This window comes from Anguilla anguilla, chromosome 4 (genome assembly GCF_013347855.1).
Source record: "Anguilla anguilla isolate fAngAng1 chromosome 4, fAngAng1.pri, whole genome shotgun sequence".
NCBI classification, from domain to species: Eukaryota; Metazoa; Chordata; class Actinopteri; order Anguilliformes; family Anguillidae; genus Anguilla; species Anguilla anguilla.
Genome location: NC_049204.1, coordinates 16,756,868 through 16,777,599, shown reverse-complemented (window position 1 = coordinate 16,777,599; position 20,732 = coordinate 16,756,868). Strand labels below are relative to the sequence as shown.

Sequence of the window (20,732 nt, the reverse complement as noted above, 5' to 3'; positions counted from 1 at the left end):
CACCCCTGGTCTAAAGGGGCATAACTTTGTGGCAGAAATGTGCCAGCAGCTGTCTGCCATCTTATTTTATTGGAAATCTTATGCTAGATCAAATATGTATATTAGTGGTTAAATTAGTATAGCGACAGTTCTACCTCTGAATTGAAAAAAGTGTATATTGTATGTAAGGATTCAATAGTTAACTATTAAATAATACTAGAAACTGAGGGAAATAAAGTATCACAGCATTGCTTTCCTCTACCCACCCCAATCACTAATCAGCTGACATGCAATTTTAAAAATTATCTCTGCCCTTTTACCTGTTGTTTTTTCTTGCAGCCGTTCACATTTTTATCATTTACTTAGATGTTTTCCTGTTGTTTCACCACCTATGTATGACATGTCACACCAGCAGGTACTTAGCTGATAGTCTATGCGCATGTGAGCACCATTTGAAATTTGACAAAAGATCCTACGACATTCTAAAAGAAAGATTTGTTTTCAAACTTACAACAAGAACCTTAATTCTCATCAGTCATGAGGTTTTATTGTACTTCCACTTTGCATTACAGGGTGGCAACATATCAAAAACTATTGACTGTTACATAAGGGAAATGTTCACACTTCACACCTTTTTGAACACATCTTTTTGAACTACCAATGCTACAGATAAAGCTTTGAAACTTGCCTTTGGCTAAACAAAGTTCTTTTTGGAACTGGACTGCAGTTAAAATTACTATGATTATTGTTACCATTATAATAACACTTTCAAATGATTTATATAATTGTATTCCCATTTTCTTTGTCATGAATACTAAGATTTACCGTACTGAAAATTTAGATTTAAAATTCAAGTACAAATTTTGATAGTTTCTGAAATGGGACAAATTCTATGGTGAGCAGGGGAAACGCACAGCCAAAGATTCAAGAGCAGGTGGGTACCCTCACATCAGAGAAAACCCCATTTTACACAGCCTGACCAGTAAAAGGTTTTTTTCTTACTTTTTGATGAGAACTGTGATCTTATGAGGTTGATCCTCAAAAGTGTTTTATATTTTTAATAGGGTCCTGTGTTTTTTCAAATTTACTCATTGAGATGTTCTCTCCAGGTTTTCAAACAGTCCTCAATAGTACTTTCCATAGCATATTTGAGGAAGGTCGAAACATTCTGAAAACCTGCTAATTTGTTACAAGGGTATGACTGTATTGGGTTTCAAATTAAAGATGCCCAGGCCACATCACACACACAAGATCACAAACATCCATGCTGAACTGATTGTATAGGCAATCATACTCAGACAGATCAGCCCTGTTCTTTATCTTTCATACTTGCAATCAGCATTCAGCAGTGTAACACAAACCTACAGCGCAAACACCAAAAGGAGGAGAGCCAAGTGCCATTGACAGTAGTGTTGCCCAAGATGGGTTTTGCTTCAGTCGCTAGGGTTTGCCACTCCTTGTAACGCAACAGCGACTCCTCTGGTTGGTCGAAAGCTGTGCACGCAGCGGAGTCCTCCAGTACGGTGACTGCACAGCTCACCTGGTGGGCAGCAGGATGAAGAGGCAACCTGTGGCCCGAAGCACAACCGCTAAGGTGAACTGATGGAGGGTGCTAGACCTATGATGCGGGTTTACTTAATATAAATAGCCATATAAACAGCAAACAAACTCGTCTGAAGCATCCCATTAATTTCTGTTCAAAATGTCAACAGAAACACAGCTCAACATATACGATATATTAGCAATAAGTCTTGTCATCACAAAATGTCATATCAGATCCATTTACGCTTTTCTCAAACGCCAAATAATCTTTTGGCATCTGACATTTGTGTGGTTTATTTATCTTAATGCTCACATAACCATTGGTAACATTGCGAGATTCAAAGAAAGCGCTTAATTTGAATGAAATGTCAAAAACGAGATGGCACGCTCTAGCTAGCTTGCTCAGCATGTGTAAATTCCAACAGAGATCACTTCAAGGGTTTTGTAATATTACTAGACTGTGTGGCAAAATTTGTTTTGATCAGAATGCCAAAACATTTGCAGCTTACCAATTTCATCTCGTTTCTGTTAAAAGTAATAAAATTAGGAACGACATACATCTGTACTATTATTGCGAGTTGGCACATTATGGAAAAGTTTTTTTTTTATCAGAATGCAAATTCACATAAAACGCAGATACTGAAATGTCCTGTGTTCCAAAGATAGAGCACTCCATGGGCTAGTGCGAGCAACTGTGCAAATGGAGACTGCACTGTGGCTGAATAGCACACTGCGTATTACAAAAGCATTCATGAACAATTAACTCAGCCAATTCATCCAGTTCACAATGCAGGGATATGATGAATTCAGCAGAACAGAGGCCAAACAGACATTAAATGAATTCATCAATCCTGTATGATCCATCTGTACGGTTCATGGGGAAACTAATCAATCAAGGGAAAAAAATAACTTTCTACACCCAAGGCAAAAATAAGTGCTTTCAAACAAACCAAAACAGTTAAGAAATTTCAGAGACCCTAGAACATTTGCATTTTTCATGATTTAAACTGTAATTAATCCTTAAACTGGCTCCCATAAAAAACAAAACAAATTATGCTTGTTTGAGACGACTGTTAAAGGGATAATATCGTCATTTGGAGCAATAATCCATAATGACAATACACCACAAACGGAAACTAGAAATAAATTTAAAGCAAACTTGTTTACATAGAAGTTCAGACAATTTAACATTGTCATGTTCAACCTTAAGGGTAGAGCAACCGACATATTAAATTTAGTCATTTTATAATTTTTAAACTACTTAAAATGTATTAAATATCAAAATAATTTTAATATTGGAAACAATTTGCAACCAATGCTATAGCAAATGGAAGAATAACCTAGTTAAACTCGTCATGGTTCCATAAAAACTAATACAAGTGCTGTATACCTTTCAAGAGTAAGAAACTGATACATACTGGCAGTTACTGTGAATAACAAGCAAACCAGGTTCAGAAAAATGTTTAAACCCTGCAAAATCTAAATGACCAAAATCTAAACTGCCTATCTGCTTTGAACTACCACCAGCTCTGTAATAAGGTTCATATTGCCTGAAATGTGCATGAAGGTAAAAAAAATAATTTCCATAACTTTTCACAAATATCATACTGAGCATAAATGACCTTGCACAGCTTTGCCACCTGCAAGTACAGGAATTATGGCTCTTCATATCTTCGTCAGTGAAAAACCTGGAGGAAAAGAATTTGACTTGTGGACAGATATTTTGGGGGCCCAGGATACATTTGTTTTACTGACTTAGCTTCCCTCTCAGTTTCTTCACAAACTCACTCCAGGGTCAGCAGAGAAAACCAATCAGATTAAGGGTAAAGCTGTTCATATGACCAAACCAAAAAAAAAAAATCAAGAAGCAAATTAAAACTTTTACCAGGTTAATTTCTCGTTAGATCAGAAAGGACACATTTAATGTTAACCAAGGAACTGCCAAGGTTAAATAAACTAAAAGGAAGGCAGGGGGTTGGGCAAGAAAGGGGTAGTGTGGGGAGCAAATAAACAAAAAAACAGTTCATTGGTCTATCATGTTACTCAGACTACAGCTCCGTACTACATTCCCATACGTGAAGTCTGGAAAAGATTCATTTTTCAAAGCCGTGCTTTTCAGGAGCCAACGACACCCTTTGAAGCCACAAGCCAGATTTTTCTCAGAGGACAATGCACAGGAATCTAGTTCCCTTTTCCACAGTAAGGCCACTTTAAATAGATATTTCATGTCAAACTGATTATAACCGCTTCCTTTGTCAACATGTCTTTGCCGAGTCCCTTTCTGAGGGCAAAATGTAGCCTTGAAGTTTGAGCAGAGAACAGCTCAGCGCGTCGAGTGCTGCCGTTCGTCTGACTCCGGGTGCCACTTAAGCCTGGTCAACACAGTATCCACCGAAGTGTAACTGAGGTAGTCTCCCTCCTGGCCCAGATCAGAACTCCAAACCGCAGACGAATCCAAATGCAGCACGGCTGCCGTATATCAAATGCAAAAATATAAGCCGTCTTAACTTTGCGCCCCAAACTTGCTCTCCGTGCTCAGTTTCTCCCCCAGAGCTACTGCAGCAAACCAGAGACCGGGTGTGCCACCTGTGCTCTGAGTATGATCCACAATAGACGTTTTTCTTGTATTATTCACATGGGTACAGACTGGATGGGTTTTGATTTTGTTCATCTAGCGGTCCTTTTGAAGAGGTTTCATGTGGGTGTGTGTGTCTGTGTCTGTGTGGGTGTGTGTGTGAGGGAGGGAGGAGACGGGGGTGGGTGAGGGTGGGGTGGGTGGGTGTGCAGTCTGGTGGTGGTGGCGGCTCCAGCTTCGTCAGGGCTGTACAGCCCGCAGCTGTTAAATGTTTCCTCCGCGGGCCGGGAAAGACCATGCTGGGGATGCTGGGTACGGGCTGAGCCGGAGGCCTTATTTGTCTCCCAGGATGGCATACTGGTTGTCCAGCTGCAACTGCTGCGCAGAGGCCCCGCCACCTTCCTCCCTCATTCGGTTCCTGGTCTTCACCACCTCAAAGGTCTTCTCCATTTCTCTGTCCCTGCAGCACAAGAACACAAGCATTAGGGCGCTGCGTTCGTACTCCGTTAACTTGCACTGCTGGGCTCAGGCAAGTCCATGGAATGTGGGTTCTTTATTAAAAAACAAGCGTGAATCCGCAATAGCTGTGACCGCACACGCGCATGCATCCATGTGCATGCATCCACGCACACACCCTCACACAAACACATGACCTCTTCTTTGGCTCATGACCAACCTTTCCACAAAATTTTGTGCAAATCTGTGAATTCATTCGGGAGTTATGCGCCTTTTTGTGATAGGCTACGCCCATCGCCACGCCCCCTCTTGGTCAATCGGCCTGAAAGTTACTCAGCTCTACCTTCGGTCATGACCAACCTTTCCTTTGCAATGCAAGACTCCAATGCAAGACATTCTTTGCAATGCAAGACTTCAGTAAATTTCAAAATGATACAAAATTGTTTCTATAAATCCAATACGGCTGCAAATCTGAAACTCCCTTAAGAAGAACCACCATTTCAACATTGCTTCAACAAAGCCATTCTATCCCGTAGCCCCCTCTTATCTAGGCAAAGACCTACCTGCGTGTTTCTACATGCTTGGCAGTGGCCAGGAGTGAAGGGAACTGCGTGTCGCTGTTGATCTCGGGGGGCCCCTGAGAAGGGCCTCTCTTAGTGGTAGACAGCCGTGCTCCTGGAGGCCTGTAAACGCCTGTTGGTTTTGCCTCTGGCACCTCCTCTTCCTCTGTATGGAGCAGAGACACATTTGGCCATCTTTGCATACAAATCAGAGCAGTTCTCTGCTATACATTCTGCTAAGGTACCGAGCTATACTTTGATTGCGGATGAGGATACAAATATATTCAAGCGTGGCTGTTCAGATAAGCTGACCCTGACTTACGTGTGGTTATGTCTGAAAACTGTACTAGATGTGAGCATGTACAGTCTAAGCTCCATCTGGCAAACTCTGCAAACTACCGTGTCCTCACCTTGAATCTTCACATGAACTGCACAGAATCAACACACCAAATACTGCATCAAGATGTACAGGAGAGATGATCTCTTAATTGACGGCTGATTTAAAGTTTTTGGCCATGATGCTGCAGCCTGTAGTGTTGGCTCACAGACAAACAGATAGCTGTCAAAATTTCTAATTAAAATAGCTACGAAAAATAAAATAGCCTACTTTTTGTACCCACTTTGAAGTGACAATTTGTACATACAATTATTATTTTTTTTAACATTTAAATTATGTTTGAATTGTGAAATCCTTTTACAGTCTTAATGTTTTTTGTTGGAAATTATTTCAAATAATTTATTTGGGGATAATTGTGTCACTTTTTCTGAAAATATGTATTACTCAATATCTTTTTCTGTGCGACAGTAATAGTAAAAATTTGGCATATTATTTTTGTCTTTCCTAAGCATACAACATACCTAATTACCCACGTTATTTTATACAACAATTGCTCACCTTTATCAAGGGTGTGAATGATATTGCAGGTGTTAGCATGTGAGTGAGTGTATCAAAGGAAAAGAGACAGGCACATCACCACAGCTGGAAAGGCCTGTTAACTCACCCACAGGTGCAGGTGCAACTGGTGCGGAGCCAGACTTGTTCCATGGACCTGAAACTTTATCTCCGCTCACGAGAATGATCTCCCCATCCTCCCCAAACTCCTCCTTCTCGTACTCCTCTTCCTCCTTCTCATCACTAAGGGAAATAATTGTGTGACAAAGTGTTCGTTTAGCTCAAGCGTGTGATCACATTATAAAAATACTAATATATACTGAAGGCACCGAAAACAAAGATGGTGCAGGGAAGGGATCTTGCTGCAAGTTCTTGGTTGAGGTAACTGTAGTGCACAAACAGTTTGCCCGTGTTTCTTGCTAGCCAGCTGGTTTTATTGTTTTTTTCTTGCTGTGTCCACCCTATATTACCAGCTAACTGGCAAATATTTCATTTGTCCCCCAAAATAAATTCACCTTAATTTCTGTAGCCAAAACCAACTCAATCATTTTAAATCCAATATTGCCACCTTGTGGTAAGGTAAGGCATTTCATAAGAACTGCTGAAGCTTGATAATTAATCCAATTAATATCTATTCTAACATTCCAGCATTTTTCAATGACTGTATAATGCTGTGAAAAGCCAGATACCCCCCAATCTGGCTGCAATTTATTTAATTAAATTCATGAATCAAACATCCAACTAAACAGGAAATAAACTTGCAGCAGGACAACTTCCTGAGTGAAAGGATCTTAGTTTGTGCTGGCACAAAGATAACCAGCTCACAGAGATTCCTACCTTAACTGAAGGGCCTGCAGCCGTAGGCCACTGTAGTCCACTTCCTTCTGCTCAAATTCCTTCCACTCCTCATCCTCCTAAAAGACAACAGGGCGTAAAAGGAACCATCTAAAAATCAGCAAACCTAAATAATTTCTTTCATAGGTTATTTAATAGACATAATATTATCACCTGTATATAATGAAAGTAATTTTAATGAACTGCACTACAATAATTTCAAAACAGTCCAAAAGGTACAAGCCCTTAACAGAATAAATATATAATCCGAGCTTATTAACTAGTTATAGAATACACAAGAAGTATTCTGAAATAGGTTGGTTAGATTTGACAGTAGCAGACGTGAGCAGAAAACACACAAGCCTGCCGTTTCCTAGGGTATATTATCTGACCCGCAGGCTCTTGAAGGTCGTTGCCCACTCTGGTATCAAAACCTGCAGTATTCACTGTGGGATACAAACCCAATCATACTGTTGCAAAGCATTTGAAACTACTACTGCATTGCTCCCAACTAGAGGTGTAAATTTTGTGCAATTGTTTTAATTGATAGTCGGCACCCATTAATTGATTAATAGCGATTAACTGATGAGCCTAAAATCTATAATATGGCCTATAAAAAAATAACCCAAAATAGGCCTACCAATTAATTAGTTGCATATATCAAAAAACATCCGTAGAACAGGATTTTAAATTGTGCATTAAAGCCATAACAGCAAAAAAACAATATTTCATGAACATGAAATCACGGACAGAGAAATATGCACAGGAGAGAAGAACCACTGACATTTATTACAGGCTGGCTGTATTGCCACTGGGATGGACACAAAAGGTATTACTTACTAATGCTGCTTATTAATGCTCAACTTAGTAATAAATGACTTTGTAGCCACTAACTCACTCATATAATACTAAGAACACATTGATCTCTTCAATAGTGCAATTAGTATTCTACAGTGCAAATGGCAGGCTGTCAGTTTAGCAAAATAGTAGCAAGTTCACAACTTTATAAAGTAGGCATCTTGTAATGGTATAATTAAATTTAACCGTTTTAATCAAAATTAATCTATCAACATTCTTATTAATGATTAACAGTTAATCAATTAACTGGCAACATCCCTACTCTCAACCAGATTAATCTGTTCAGACCCACCGACAGAAATCAGAGAGGTGCTGCATGGTAACACAAGATGTAAAAAAGCACCATCCCAACGCTAGGTGCTGAAACCATTGCTACGGGCAGCCAGGACACACTGTTCCTTTGGCAAGACCAACCACTTGTCTAAAACAGGCAAGGCCCCCTTAATCATACAACAGAAAATCACAGACTGTTTTGACATCCAGAGTATAACAGAATACTGCCATCTACGAAGTGAAAACATGGAGGTCATTTGAGCACAATTAGCTATCGAGTTGGATTAGTTTAACTTTCAATTCCATTCAACCGACAACAAAACTGCACAGTGCAGATTACCAAATAGTCTATCTGTCCATTAATTCAGAAAACAACAAACATTTGTTTGGTCACATGTACATCCCTTCTGTGACCTGCATTCAATAGGAGGAAAATTATGAAATGGCAGGAATAGTGAGGGCATCTTTAACCCACAAGCGACCAATATATTTTCAACACACAAATGACCAACAGCACGCCAAAATGTATTTTAAATAATATACTTTTTTATAGCATTTAATTCATATTTTGAACTCTCTAAAATCAAAAAATGTTTTATTTGTCATTTTGGTGAAGGAAAAAGGAAACCTCATTCAAATTAAACAAATGTGAAAAGATAACACCGGTAATTTTCTTTTTTCTCTGTATTCTCAACATATCCTATAAAAATACCAAAACAGAAAATGTTTGTCGAACTCTCAGTACTTTTTGACATTTGCTTAATATGTCATCTAGTGCTCAACCAGGAACGCCATTCGTTTCAGTTGTACACTGAAGTCATTACAGCTCATTAAGACCAAATGTCTTTCATTTTCAGAAAGTTCAACTGATTTTCACGAAAACCACGGCCATTGTAGTTTTTACCAAATTTACTTTAGAACGGAGCAAATTGCTCATTTTGATGGGGACCGTTTTAAGTATGCAGACAAATGCAACAGTGTAACTTGTTTGAATACTTTCTTGAACAACAAAGTTCTATAACTTCTGGTATACAGTCGTAAAGTGAGACATACAATAATTGTTCGTAGGAGAAATTCATTGAGTTGGACAGAAACATTATCAGTTTTGGTCTTTACATAGGATATTTTGAGGATACTGACAAATGGGAAATTACTGATGTAATCCTTTAAAATACCATCACATTAATATGCCAATTACTGCAACTATTGAATTCTCATTTATTTAAAACCACTAATAATTCACCTATATACGAGACCACCTGAACATGAATTGAATCAGAGTTGAAACTTGTAAAAACATAATCCATTTAATGTAATCTCATTATAAAAACAGTTTTTTTCTCAAAATGAATGTCCATATGTATAACTTCAACATTTAAAATGTGTTCTAAAATGCATGCATCACACACAGTATACTCAAATAGAAGATTGTTTATTTTGAGCATGTTTTTACCTGGCAAAGAAGAATTTTCCAAGAAAATCAGAAGGAAATGTGAAGAGGTCTTTTCTCACAAATTAACTGTCTGCCTGTTCAAAAATCTGTGGAAAGAATTCCCCCTCCCCTCTGTGGGTGTGTATCCGTTTATTTCCAGTCCCCACAGAAACATAAATCCTACTAATGATTCCTTGTTATCAAGACACATAGGCCAAATTTGTTCATTTCTAATAGGGTCCAATATGGCCCCAAGGGATGTCATCACCAAAAGTCCAAATTAAGACACAAAAACAATGATATATATTTATTGAAGACAGTAACTGACAAAGTCAAGAAATTTCAGAAGGGTCAAATAAATATCCCAGGAGGGAGGAATAAAATTAAAGCCCAGACAGATTTGACCCCAGCTTTTTCACTTGGGGGTTAAACTCATCTCCTCCCGACAATTTAAACAACTTTTCAACGACAGACCATTCATAGTTCCATGGACCATACGTTCACCTGTGATGACCTGTGGTGGGGGGTTTGAAACATCACAGTTTCACACATCTACATGTTTACACAAATGGAGATTTAAGGTCCATCTGGATCCCAGACGCCACCAAGCTCACACCAATCAAGTCCTGACACGAAATCCCCAACCACTTGCAACAAACACACCAGTCCCCTCAGTGACACATTAACTTGGCCTTAGCATTTACATTAATATAAATGCCATTATCAGAATTATAATAACCACAGCATGTCAGTGTTCAGTTAGGCTACATCCACCGCCGACAGACTGGTGAAACAGTCAACACATTTATTAGTATCGCTAAAAGCACTTGAGCAGAACTATTTCATTGACATAGCGCCTTCATGACACGACAGGTGCTTGGAATATTTAGTGCAATGCCCTGTCTTCGCATAAGCTCTGTCGCAATATGGTAAGGCTTACTAGCTATGTGTTGCATGCAACCAGGTTTTCATACGTTCCCAACGTACTGTTCCAGACATGGTAGATTGCACTGCGTAGCCAGACAACAATCGCTTTCCAGATTCAACGTTGACTAGTCGGCCAGTTAATTACCTTTACTTCAATATTTTGAAAAACAAGGAAGTCAACTTTAGTTAACGTTACCTAGCCTAAAGAAAAACAGTCAAGTATATCCATCTGTAACTGTAAATCGACGTGTCACGAATCGAGCTAGCATGCGTTAGCTAGCATGTGTGTCCAATTTGCTACCTAGTCACCCTAGCAGTACAACTAGCCTACCAATAGTTCTGGAAGGGCTGTTTAAAGGAATAAACAAACCAACAACATGAGTCATGGTTGGGATTGCAGATATGCCATCCACCAAGTAACTGCTTGATACAGTTTAACATTTCTGAATCTACAGGTAACCGTTAGCTAGTAATTAGCCTCACAAACGTTAGTTACATCTGACTACAACCACTCAATCCTCATTTTTTCAAACACCAGACTAAGCAAACCGGCTAGACTACTTGTTGCTAACCAGAACACACTACCGTTTCTAACCTTGGACTGCAGCTGTTTTAGTGGCAAAAATAAGGCCGCGATGTGTACCCAAAAGACACCAGTTAAAACAATAAATTGTGGCTTGCCAAATCCGAGGGAGTCAGAATGTGCTCTTGACCATACAAACTAACTTATCCAACTATCGATAACGTTCGCAAGCTAACGTTTAATCAGTTGAGAAGTAACGTTACCAAGTTACTAAGATGGGAGGCCAGTACGAACGCGGAGACTTTTCTAGAAATTATTCTATTAAACTACAGTTAGCTATCTGGCCACAATAGTGTAAAGAACAAATACACGTTGATATATTACGTAGCCCAAACTGTGTGTGGTATATTTTCTCTTACCAGGCGTCACGAAGAGTCAATATAGCTTTGGACTAACGGCTAGGTAGAGACAGCTAGTTACCACATGTTAGCTACAGAGCTAGCTAGCAAGCTAACAGACTACAGTCAAATTGCACATCGTTACCTTCTCCACTTGTGTGTCTTGGTTTTCATTTTTTGTTGATTTCTCCTTTTCCTTTTTGTTCTTTTTCAAGACACTAGACGGGGGTGGTGCCGTCTGTTCCTTCCCTTTACCCTTCTCCTTTTTCTTTTTTTTATCCCGCTTTGCGAAGAAATCGTCCAGAGTCTTCTCTGCTCCAGTCGTTGCGATATCCGCCATTTTTCTTTTTTTAATTAACAAAAGCAACTATTGCTAAATGTAACTTCTGAATTCAAAACTGTTCAATAACGTGGCGTCATTAAACAGATACGCTGACTATTTTCTCCGAGGTCTTGAATATTCTGTATTCACGTGTTCAATTAGTAATACCGTTGGCTAGCTTTCCAGCCAGCTACATTAACAGTCGCCAACTGTGCCTGACTCCGACTGACTGACATGCTCAATAACACCACCGGATGTGCAACCTATCCCTTTTCCTACCGACAGCGGGTCACCAGTCGACAAGCTCTGTAGCCAATCGCCAAAAGACGAGACGAAACGTAATCCAATAATTGTTCAGTATTGCACTGAACCGTGCTGTTCCCAAAATTGTTCTGGGGGGCTACACGGCCTCCTAGTGCTACATATAGCTTACTAATAACTTCGTAGAATTTTTTTGAAACTCCGCATGAAACTTATGAGATATAAGTAACTGGCGATCTGAACCTTGACAGGCTATCCTCTGCACTTTAGTCTGCGAAATTGTACTGAATTGAATCTCACTTAGTTGACCACCGTGCCGACGAGGCCTTTCTTAAAGAATCCCGAAAAATATACCCGATTGGATTTAATTTTGACCAATAGATCTCTTAAACATACACCCAGTGGTGTTTTTGCAATGATGTAAGTGATCACTCCCCCATTGCTTGTAGCTTGTATCAGGGATACAAAGAAGCCGAATATTCAATTTCTTCACGTCAAACGAGATTTTAAGCATCTTATTGATTTTATTTTACTGCCTTTTCTTGCACTATTTACTTACTTCTTAGTGATCTATTGTGCATGGCATGGTAAACATAGACAATAAACCAGAGCAAGCCCCGGGGTTCTCATGATGTATGTGCAAGCCAGGGTCGTCATGCAGCAAGAGGCTGAAAGCTACCAAAAATTAAATTATCAAGTGAAAATGACCACATTTTGGTCTATGTGCATCCACCAAGAAGCATAGTTCCCCACATCGTCAAGATGCAGGAAGAGAGCATAAAGTCATGTTTTTGTGCAGTAGAAAACAGAAAAAGACTTGTGTGATTCAAGTGATCAAAATAAAATGGGGAAGATACAATATTTGAAATTGCATTAAAACTTAGATTTAGCTGAGAACAGATTTTTGTTATTGATTTTGATGTCACTATTTGCCACCCCAAATTTTGTATTTCTCAGAAGCAATTCGCAAAACATCCAGCTGCTTTTCCAAGCCGTCAAAGTCATTGTAACCATTGAGATATTCAGTGCATTCAGTGATAATTGGCATCATGAATGAGCAGAGAGGAGTGAGTGAGAGCTGTCAGCCTCAGCTGGTACCAGTTCCACTCTGCTCCATAGACATGTACGCTCTGTTCCCATGAGAGAGACAGAAGCACACCATGGAAGGGGGAGGTCTAGAGCCAGCCAGCATGTTGTTTACATTACCAGCATGCACTAAGTGTGGTCTGTTCACTTATTAGGCAGCACAGGCATGTGGGGATATTTATGCTTTATGCCTTCCATGCAACATACACAGTGAAATGTTGAGCGTTAAATCAACTCTTACAGAGTACATAAGGTCCCTATTTGACCGATATGTCTTCTGTTAGAGCTGAATTAACGCTGGACATTTTACTGTGTATATACGCCTCTGACCACATGTCTATCGGTTTGTGTCCGCTGCTTGTTTCAGCATATTCAATCCAAAGGACTTCCCAGGAAAGCTCCACTGATTGGGACTCCCAACCGATGGCTCTACAAACTCCCTCCCCGATTACCCTACCCCCACACCACAGATGAGTCCACAATACTGCTTGCAAATAAAACAGCTGACAACTGTACAGTACCTGTTTGTGGAAACTGTATTGTCATCACATCTCATGGGCTTGGTGGATGCTTCTACCCTGTGCTATTTCTGTGTGGCTCATTTCCTCTGTGTTTCTGGTTGATAAAGCCCGAAAACAGACTGTACCATGGTGGGGCAACAAACTGACACACTATAAAGAAGGACACTGCACCTTACTTTCTTTGTTTTCTTTGTAATTTGTTACTTTCAGTTTGCACTTAATAGCTAAAATTGAGTGAAACTGTTCACTCACCCTATGGGCACCATTGGCCTTCACCAGCTGACAAAGCTGTGAACACTATTACAGTAATCTATATAAATATACAAATATGGGTGGGATTGTGTTAAGCAATTATTGTGCTATGTCCCTGTTTCAGTTCTGAGTCACTAAGAGGTAATTGTATCTCTGAGACCCTCTGCATAGAATTCATTGGGTTAAATGTTAAGTTTGTTGCGAGTGCTGAAGAATTCTCTTGCTTGCTCAGTTGATTGCATATCGATACCTGTGTTTTGACCTCAAACACAATTTTTCTATCAAAAAAATACAAAAAAATAGTATTATTCCTTCTTTCTAGTGGAACCCAGTTGATATGCGTCCATCAAAATGGTCAGCTTAGTGAAAAAGACACACCATGCAAAGCTTTTTTCTTTTTATTGCTCAGCATTAAAAAGTACAGTGTATATACTACAATAAAAAAAGGCTTGCTGTCGGATACAAGTTCATCTATCCCTGCCACACGCTCAGCTCGGCAAAACATTTATTCATGAAAACAAACACAATTATCTTACGTGATACTACACCTTCTTGCAACTCAGTACTTCCCACAGAAGCAAATCACACACATGCACTAGGTCTCAAGCACAGAGGCCCACCGTTGACCTGATCCTTAGCAATGAGTGAGAAGCTGAGGGACAAGCAATTAAAAGGACTATTATTTTACCACCCAAAAAATATTACTGAGAGAAAAATGACGCAATATAAGAAAAAAAAGTTGAATTGATAATAAAAGTTTTAATGTATGTTTGGAAACTTGATTCTCTATCTTGAGATTAAGGTAAGGTGTATTACTGATAATATGGACTGGCTGATAACGAGCCCAGACCGCCCTCATTATTGAAATTTGAAAAATACTGTGGTTTCTGTTGGTGACCTCATTGCTAAGCCTCTTGGTCCACTGTAGGTGTTTATGGTAATTGGCAAACAAAATGTACTCTCAGTTTTATTGGTCATTAATATCTATTACCTCTATTACAGCCATCAATCAACATTCAAAAAGCACACAGGACAGTAATTATCATAATTTTCTCTGGTACGGATTTATGAGTGGAAAAAGTGTCAGGGTTGTTTATGGCCTGTTTATTAGGAGATCCCACCATCTTTACCAACCCTGGAACCTGTGTCTAGTCCAGACACTGCCTCCTCTCAGGTACCAAACACACACACACACACACACAAACGCGCCAGCGCACACAGAACATCAACAAGCGACACGCTACAGGACATACAATGGTACAGAACAAACAACAACAGTTTTAAGGGCTTTTTGATAGAGGGACTGAGTCCCTCTGATATTCTTCAGGCTGGTGAAATGTATAGGGCAGGACTCCTCCTGATCATCCCATGCTGATGTCCCACAGCTTTATGACTCTCAGAGACTCCCTAGCTATCTACTGTCCTGTTCAACAATAAGGTTCTCTCGCTATTGCAGGACTACCACACCTTTACCTTCAGGGCTATGACTGAGTTGATTTCCAAGCTCTCATCCTCAGAACAGAAGAGGTGAGCTAAAGCTGTTCAGTCAAGCATATACACCCAGCTAGGGCATAATTCTGCCGACCATGGCCCTATTGGACTGGGCTTGAGTAGAACTTGGTTATCACACCCATGCCATCTTCTACAATAGCTTTGAGACTCACCCTCTGTCTGTAGGAACTGCCCAACTACAGCTAAACTTTTAAAACTAGCTAACCGTTCTCAGCGTCCACGTGAATATTTAAACACAAGTTTCAAGTTCAACAGGCTTTTAATCTTAGAAATGTTTTGGGTTAGATCATTGAAAATTATACATCTTATATTTCTTTCTAACACAATTTAGGCGGCTACAAATGTTTTCACCACCAAACAATTGTAGTAAACCAAAAACCAAACATAGTTTTTTTTTTTTTTTTTTCGTTTTTTAAAAAAGACATAAAAACCTTTATCACAATTAAGCAGTCATAGAAAATCTACATCAGAAAAATATGCTGCCACACCCTCATAGTAAATAGCGTTTGTTTTATTAATTCTTTTTTATTAATTTATATGTTTATATATAAAGCGCTGTCTCTGAAAGTTTACCACATATATAAAAATGATTAACAACCATAGCCAAAAAAAAGGGTAAAGCAGTGGACACACTTTCTGAGTCGGCCTCATTTATTTCCACAAGAACATGGCTGCCAGAGTCTCTCTAGATATTGGAGGCCTTGTCTCGGTTGATGAAGAGCGTCTCTTGGCAGAAAGGGTTGACCAGCACCATACCACTCTCATTGTAGTCTCCATTAGGGGGCAAACTGGTCTCCTGCTCCTGGAACACAAACATAAATTCAGTAACTGTGAGGTATAAACCAATGATCTTCCCGTCAAACACTATAACACTCTTTCAGCCATGCTGTGGCCTTGTAGTGCTGTGATTTTGTTTATCATTGCAGAGCACAGAAGGAGGACTTGGATTAATAGACTTGCCAAATTCATTTTAGGTTTATGACTGTCAAAGCCATTTCTGCTTACCCATAAATTTAAATAAGTTGAATCATCAAAACAAGATTCAGGTTACTTTCAGAGGAAGGTGAAATTGATATTTGATGCTAATGATGATTCTTTTACTTAATTTCCAAGGTAATTAAACAAATTATGCATTGAAATAATTGCACATTCCTGGGACTTAAAATGTCAGCTTCTGATCTGGACTCAGTCAAGGCCAGCTCACACTCATTGATCATCACTCTTCATGTACAAGGTGTAATTTACATTACTTTTCTCATTATGAACACTCCCGAGTCTCCCCATTGACTCATTGCAGGAATTAGGATATAGCACCTCCCCTTGTTGTAGATCAGCAAAAATCACTAATTAAAAGCTAAGCTAATTAAAAACACAACTCTAAAGACTAGCAGAGCTTCAGCACAGGACATAATTGACCACTACTATGCAGAATTAAATTAGCATTGATCGATATGGTACAAAAGCAGTGACTTTGTTGAAACACTGTAAGGACACATTGTGTTAGCTACGGATGTGACTTCAGCAGAAGCAGAAACACTACAGACAGACATAGCGACGAGAGAACACCTGTGTCACCAAGTACACCCCAGACACGTCCCTCCCTTGACATCACGTGCTCTCTGCACCACCAGTGGAGGATGGACAGAGTGAAAAACACAAGACCAGGAAATGGAGACATTATCAATGAATGTGCTGCTAAACACAGAAGAAGTGCATAACAAAATCACAAAAAAAAGGAAAATGAAACTTGAGCAGTAAGGCTAATGAAAAATGTCAACGAGTCCCCAGGAAATTACAATGACAGAGAAAGCCAAATTCAATCAATTCAGAAGATGTAGAAGTAGCATAATATATATTACTAGAGATACCATGGAAGATGTATGCTACATTCTTTCCCCCCAAAGCCCAGTTACATCATTCGGACCTGGATGCAGCAAGCGAGATGGTTGTACAATTCAGCAACTTATTAGGCTCTGAAATGCACTACTGCATTTCAAACAGCAGAGGCTGCTGCAGGCTACAGGAGGAAGCCCAGTTATAGTGGATATACAGTCCCTTAGTCACAACAGGTCCTAATTAGGGTGCCTCTTATCAAACACGCAACTTTGTATTCTATCTGGCGTTTTTTTGTTTCATTTTACTTAATTAATTTTAGAATTGCTATTGCAATTAGGATACAATACCTTACCAGCACATTTCTGTAATCAACTCTCAAAGAGCGGTTTTGAACCCTAGCCCTGGATTGCCACAACAGCTAGCATCAGTGGTCACATTAACTTAGGAAAAAATTGTCAAAATGCCAGAAAAATACACTGCGTTCTATAAATACAGAAATTCTGAAGTCTTTTAAAAAAAATAGTACAATGGGGCAGCATAATTTCATTATGGCATATAATGGAATAATAGTTATTTTTATTAGAATGCAAGTGAATTAACGTAAAACACAGATTGTGAAATGTCCAGTGTTCTAAAGACGCAGTATTCCATAGGCTAGCATAGAATGCCTACAGAGGCACCTGGAGGACAACTGCTAAAATTCAGTTTGGCAAAATGCCAGATAGCGTCAAACAAACTGAATGTAAGAATAAAAAACAGCAATCACCTAATAGCCAAATAACAATTACTGGATCTCCTTATTTTCATTTCATAAAAGGTTACGGGGCATCTTGCTGATTTTACAAGGAACAACAGCAAAACCCCAAGTAATGGGTATAAGCTTTCTAAATTTAATCCATATAATTGAATCACGAACAGCTAGAGAGCTAGTTACTATGCTGCAAACAGAACCTAGAATAAAAGCTCTGATGGATCTCACTACACAGTAGTTGCCACAGCGGGCGTGGCATCACACCAGATGCGAGCCCTACCTCGGCCGTCTCCAGGGACTGGATCTCGCGGGGAAGCTCCACAGCATGCCGGTTAAAGTAATCCATGGTGATGGTATTGTTCCAGTAGCTCAGGTTGTTCTCCTGGCTGGAGGTCTTCTTCTTCCTCTTCATGCAGCACACAGTCAGGAGCACAGCTGTGTGGAACGGGAGGCACAGCAGCCATGAGTGACCAATGACTGAGCTCGAGTTGGTCCACTGATAAGCATTCATGTTGTCCATTCAGAGCTCTGTGTGGTGGAACTGGACACCTGCATTTTAATAGAAACCTTGGTAGCAGAAATCCAGTCTGAGATATTGGATTCAATATTATATATGTGAGTGTTAAGACCATCTTGCTCCACCATTGCCGATGAGTTCAGAAATTATGTGGAGATTGAGGCTGTTGCTTAATAGGTCTGAATGGCTGAACTGTGCAGTACAGATATCTGAGCAGATGTTACTGGGACTACTGACACTAGGACGGAGTGTGGCACAGTGGGTAAGGAACTGCGCTTGTAACCGAAAGGTCGCAGGTTCGATTCCCGGGTAAGGACACTGCCGTTGTACCCTTGAGCAAGGTACTTAACCTGCATTGCTTCAGTATATATCCAGCTGTATAAATGGATACAATGTAAAAGTGCTATGTAAAAAAGTTGTGTAAGTCGCTCTGGATAAGAGCGTCTGCTAAATGCCTGTAATGTAATGTAATGTACTGTAGGATTGCACCTGGTGCTTAATTAGCTAACCTGAAATAACTTCAGATCATCCAAAATTTGTGTAAATCTGGGACAGCGAGAACTATAAAGCATGTCTCCTCGGGTGGATAGTTTGGAATCTGTTCTATTGCTTTCCATAAAGAAGAAGATCATAACAACTCTTTGCAACCCATGCTTGGACACCATTCTTTAGTTGCTCCTTAATAAAAGAATTCCCTCCCATAATTTTGCCAAACTCTGTTGTTATGAATGTAAAATAATACAATAAATATTAATTGAAAGAAATTAAAATCATGCCAAGAAATTAGGATACACTTTCTGGCCTAGATTTTTCCTAATACAATAGTACAACAACAACCACTCAGCTAGATAACTGTACTCACAGCAAGAGGAGACGGGTATGCTGATGGCCAGCACAATCCACACTATGTCCATCTTGCCCAGGCAGATGGTTGCGTGAGGGTGCCGGGGGCCCAGAACAGGGTCTGAGTGGTTGCTGGGTCCATGGGGGCCTGGTGTGGTCGCAGTAACCAGCCGGTTGAGGAAGTTGCCGGTGGCAGTGGAGGCAGGCTCAGTGGTCGAGGAGCCATTCCCAACAGAGCTGGACGAAAAACCCGAATGTTCGTCTGTAACATTGCCCTCTGAACTTTGAAGAGTGTGCGAGGCATTGGTAAGCGAGTCTGTGGTGTTGCTACTAAGCAAGTCTGTTGCATTGCTAAGTAAGTCTGTGGCATTGCCAAGCGAGTCTGTAGTGTAGCTAGGTACGTCTGAGCCTGTGGCATTAATTGGGGCGCCTACACTGTCTGTAGTGCTGAGTGCAGTAGGGTCCCTCTCTGTCACAGCAGTGGGGTACATGAGAGCCGAGCCGAGGCTGGGGAAGGCAGAGGGAGGAGAGGAGGCTGGAGGGATGGATGCGGGGGGCGAGTAGGGCATATTTGGACCCTTCAGGGTCTCCTCTTCCCCTAACTGAGGGCTAGTGGGGCCCTCAGGTGAGGAGGAGCGCAACTCCCGCAGGGTGATGGCGTGGGGAGGGGCCAGTTTGGGCGTGGTCTCGGCAGGCTCGTTGAGCATCAGGTCCAAAGAGGCGAACGAGGAAGAGGAAAACAGGGAGGGGAAGGAGGAGGAGGGCTGCAGCTCGGTGGTGATATAAGGCCTGCTGGAATCCGTTGGCTCTTCCGCGTTCGACTCCTCGATGGGTGCAGTCCACGCGGCGTCCGGGATTTCCGTCTGCACGGTTTCTGGGGCGTCCCCTCGTCCCTCACGGGGGATGGGCAGAGGGGACAGAGAGGGCCCTGTGCTCTCAGATCTCCCAGGGGAAGAGGTGAGTCTGTTCCCTGGCTCATCATAGTTGAAAGAAATGGCAGCGTTGACCGGGGTCGCTGTGTCAGTGTCCATGGAGTGGTTTGAGTGGGCTGGAGTCGCCTCATCGGCGCTCGTGTATGGGGAGCTGGATGCCACAAAGGCCACGGTGGGCTGAATGCTGCCGGTCAGCAGGTGGCTGCCCCTGGTGTCCAAGGTCCCGCTGCTTGACCCCTCCTCCCAAGCAACAAGGTCCAATGGGAAGGCAGGAGATGGGCTCTGCTTGACCATGGAGATGGATTCCTGAGGCGTTCGGCTGGGGTACAGCTCCTGTGCAGAGGACAGCAGTCCCGCTGGCGCTGCCAGGATCACTAGAACACCTGAGAGAGAGAGAGAGAGAGAGAGAGAGAGAGAGAGAGAGAGAGAGAGAGAGAGAGAGAGAGAGAGAGAGAGAGAGAGAGAGAGAGAGAGAGAGAGAGAGAGAGAGAGAGAGAGAGAGAGAGAGAGAGAGAGAGAGAGAGAGAGAGAGAGAGAGAGATAAATAACAGACAGTTATTTCAGGGAGGCAGATTTCTGGGCAAGGTGGTGCCTCAGTTAAACCTAAATTAAGCTGATTTTCCAGGTACCCAAAGGGCTGTTTAAGGTGT

At 40.9% G+C, this 20,732-nt stretch overlaps 2 protein-coding genes across 5 annotated transcripts in view; both read right to left on the bottom strand.

Moving 5' to 3' along the window:
* Positions 1-504: 504 nt before the first annotated feature.
* On the bottom strand, positions 505-11,826 carry cdv3 (carnitine deficiency-associated gene expressed in ventricle 3). The gene is made up of 5 exons (XM_035414472.1): positions 11,395-11,826; positions 6,842-6,918; positions 6,114-6,247; positions 5,116-5,278; positions 505-4,556 (listed from the first exon to the last, which is right to left on the bottom strand). The coding sequence occupies exons 1-5, from the start codon at positions 11,587-11,589 to the stop codon at positions 4,430-4,432; spliced, it is 696 nt and encodes a 231-aa protein (XP_035270363.1). The 5' UTR covers positions 11,590-11,826; the 3' UTR covers positions 505-4,429.
* A 2,247-nt stretch (positions 11,827-14,073) lies between these two features.
* tmem108 (transmembrane protein 108) overlaps positions 14,074-20,732 on the bottom strand; it is a 53,932-nt gene continuing 47,273 nt past the window's right edge. For 3 of the 4 annotated variants that reach the window (XM_035414543.1, XM_035414545.1, XM_035414544.1), the window contains 3 exons: positions 19,170-20,465; positions 18,071-18,225; positions 14,074-16,005 (listed from right to left, as the gene is read on the bottom strand). In XM_035414543.1, coding sequence (XP_035270434.1) covers positions 15,889-16,005; positions 18,071-18,225; positions 19,170-20,465 — 1,568 coding nt within the window. In that variant the 3' untranslated portion in view covers positions 14,074-15,888. Of the gene's footprint in view, positions 16,006-16,769; positions 16,823-18,070; positions 18,226-19,169; positions 20,466-20,732 lie in introns of all 4 variants that reach the window. The other variant, XM_035414546.1, reaches the window with a different exon arrangement.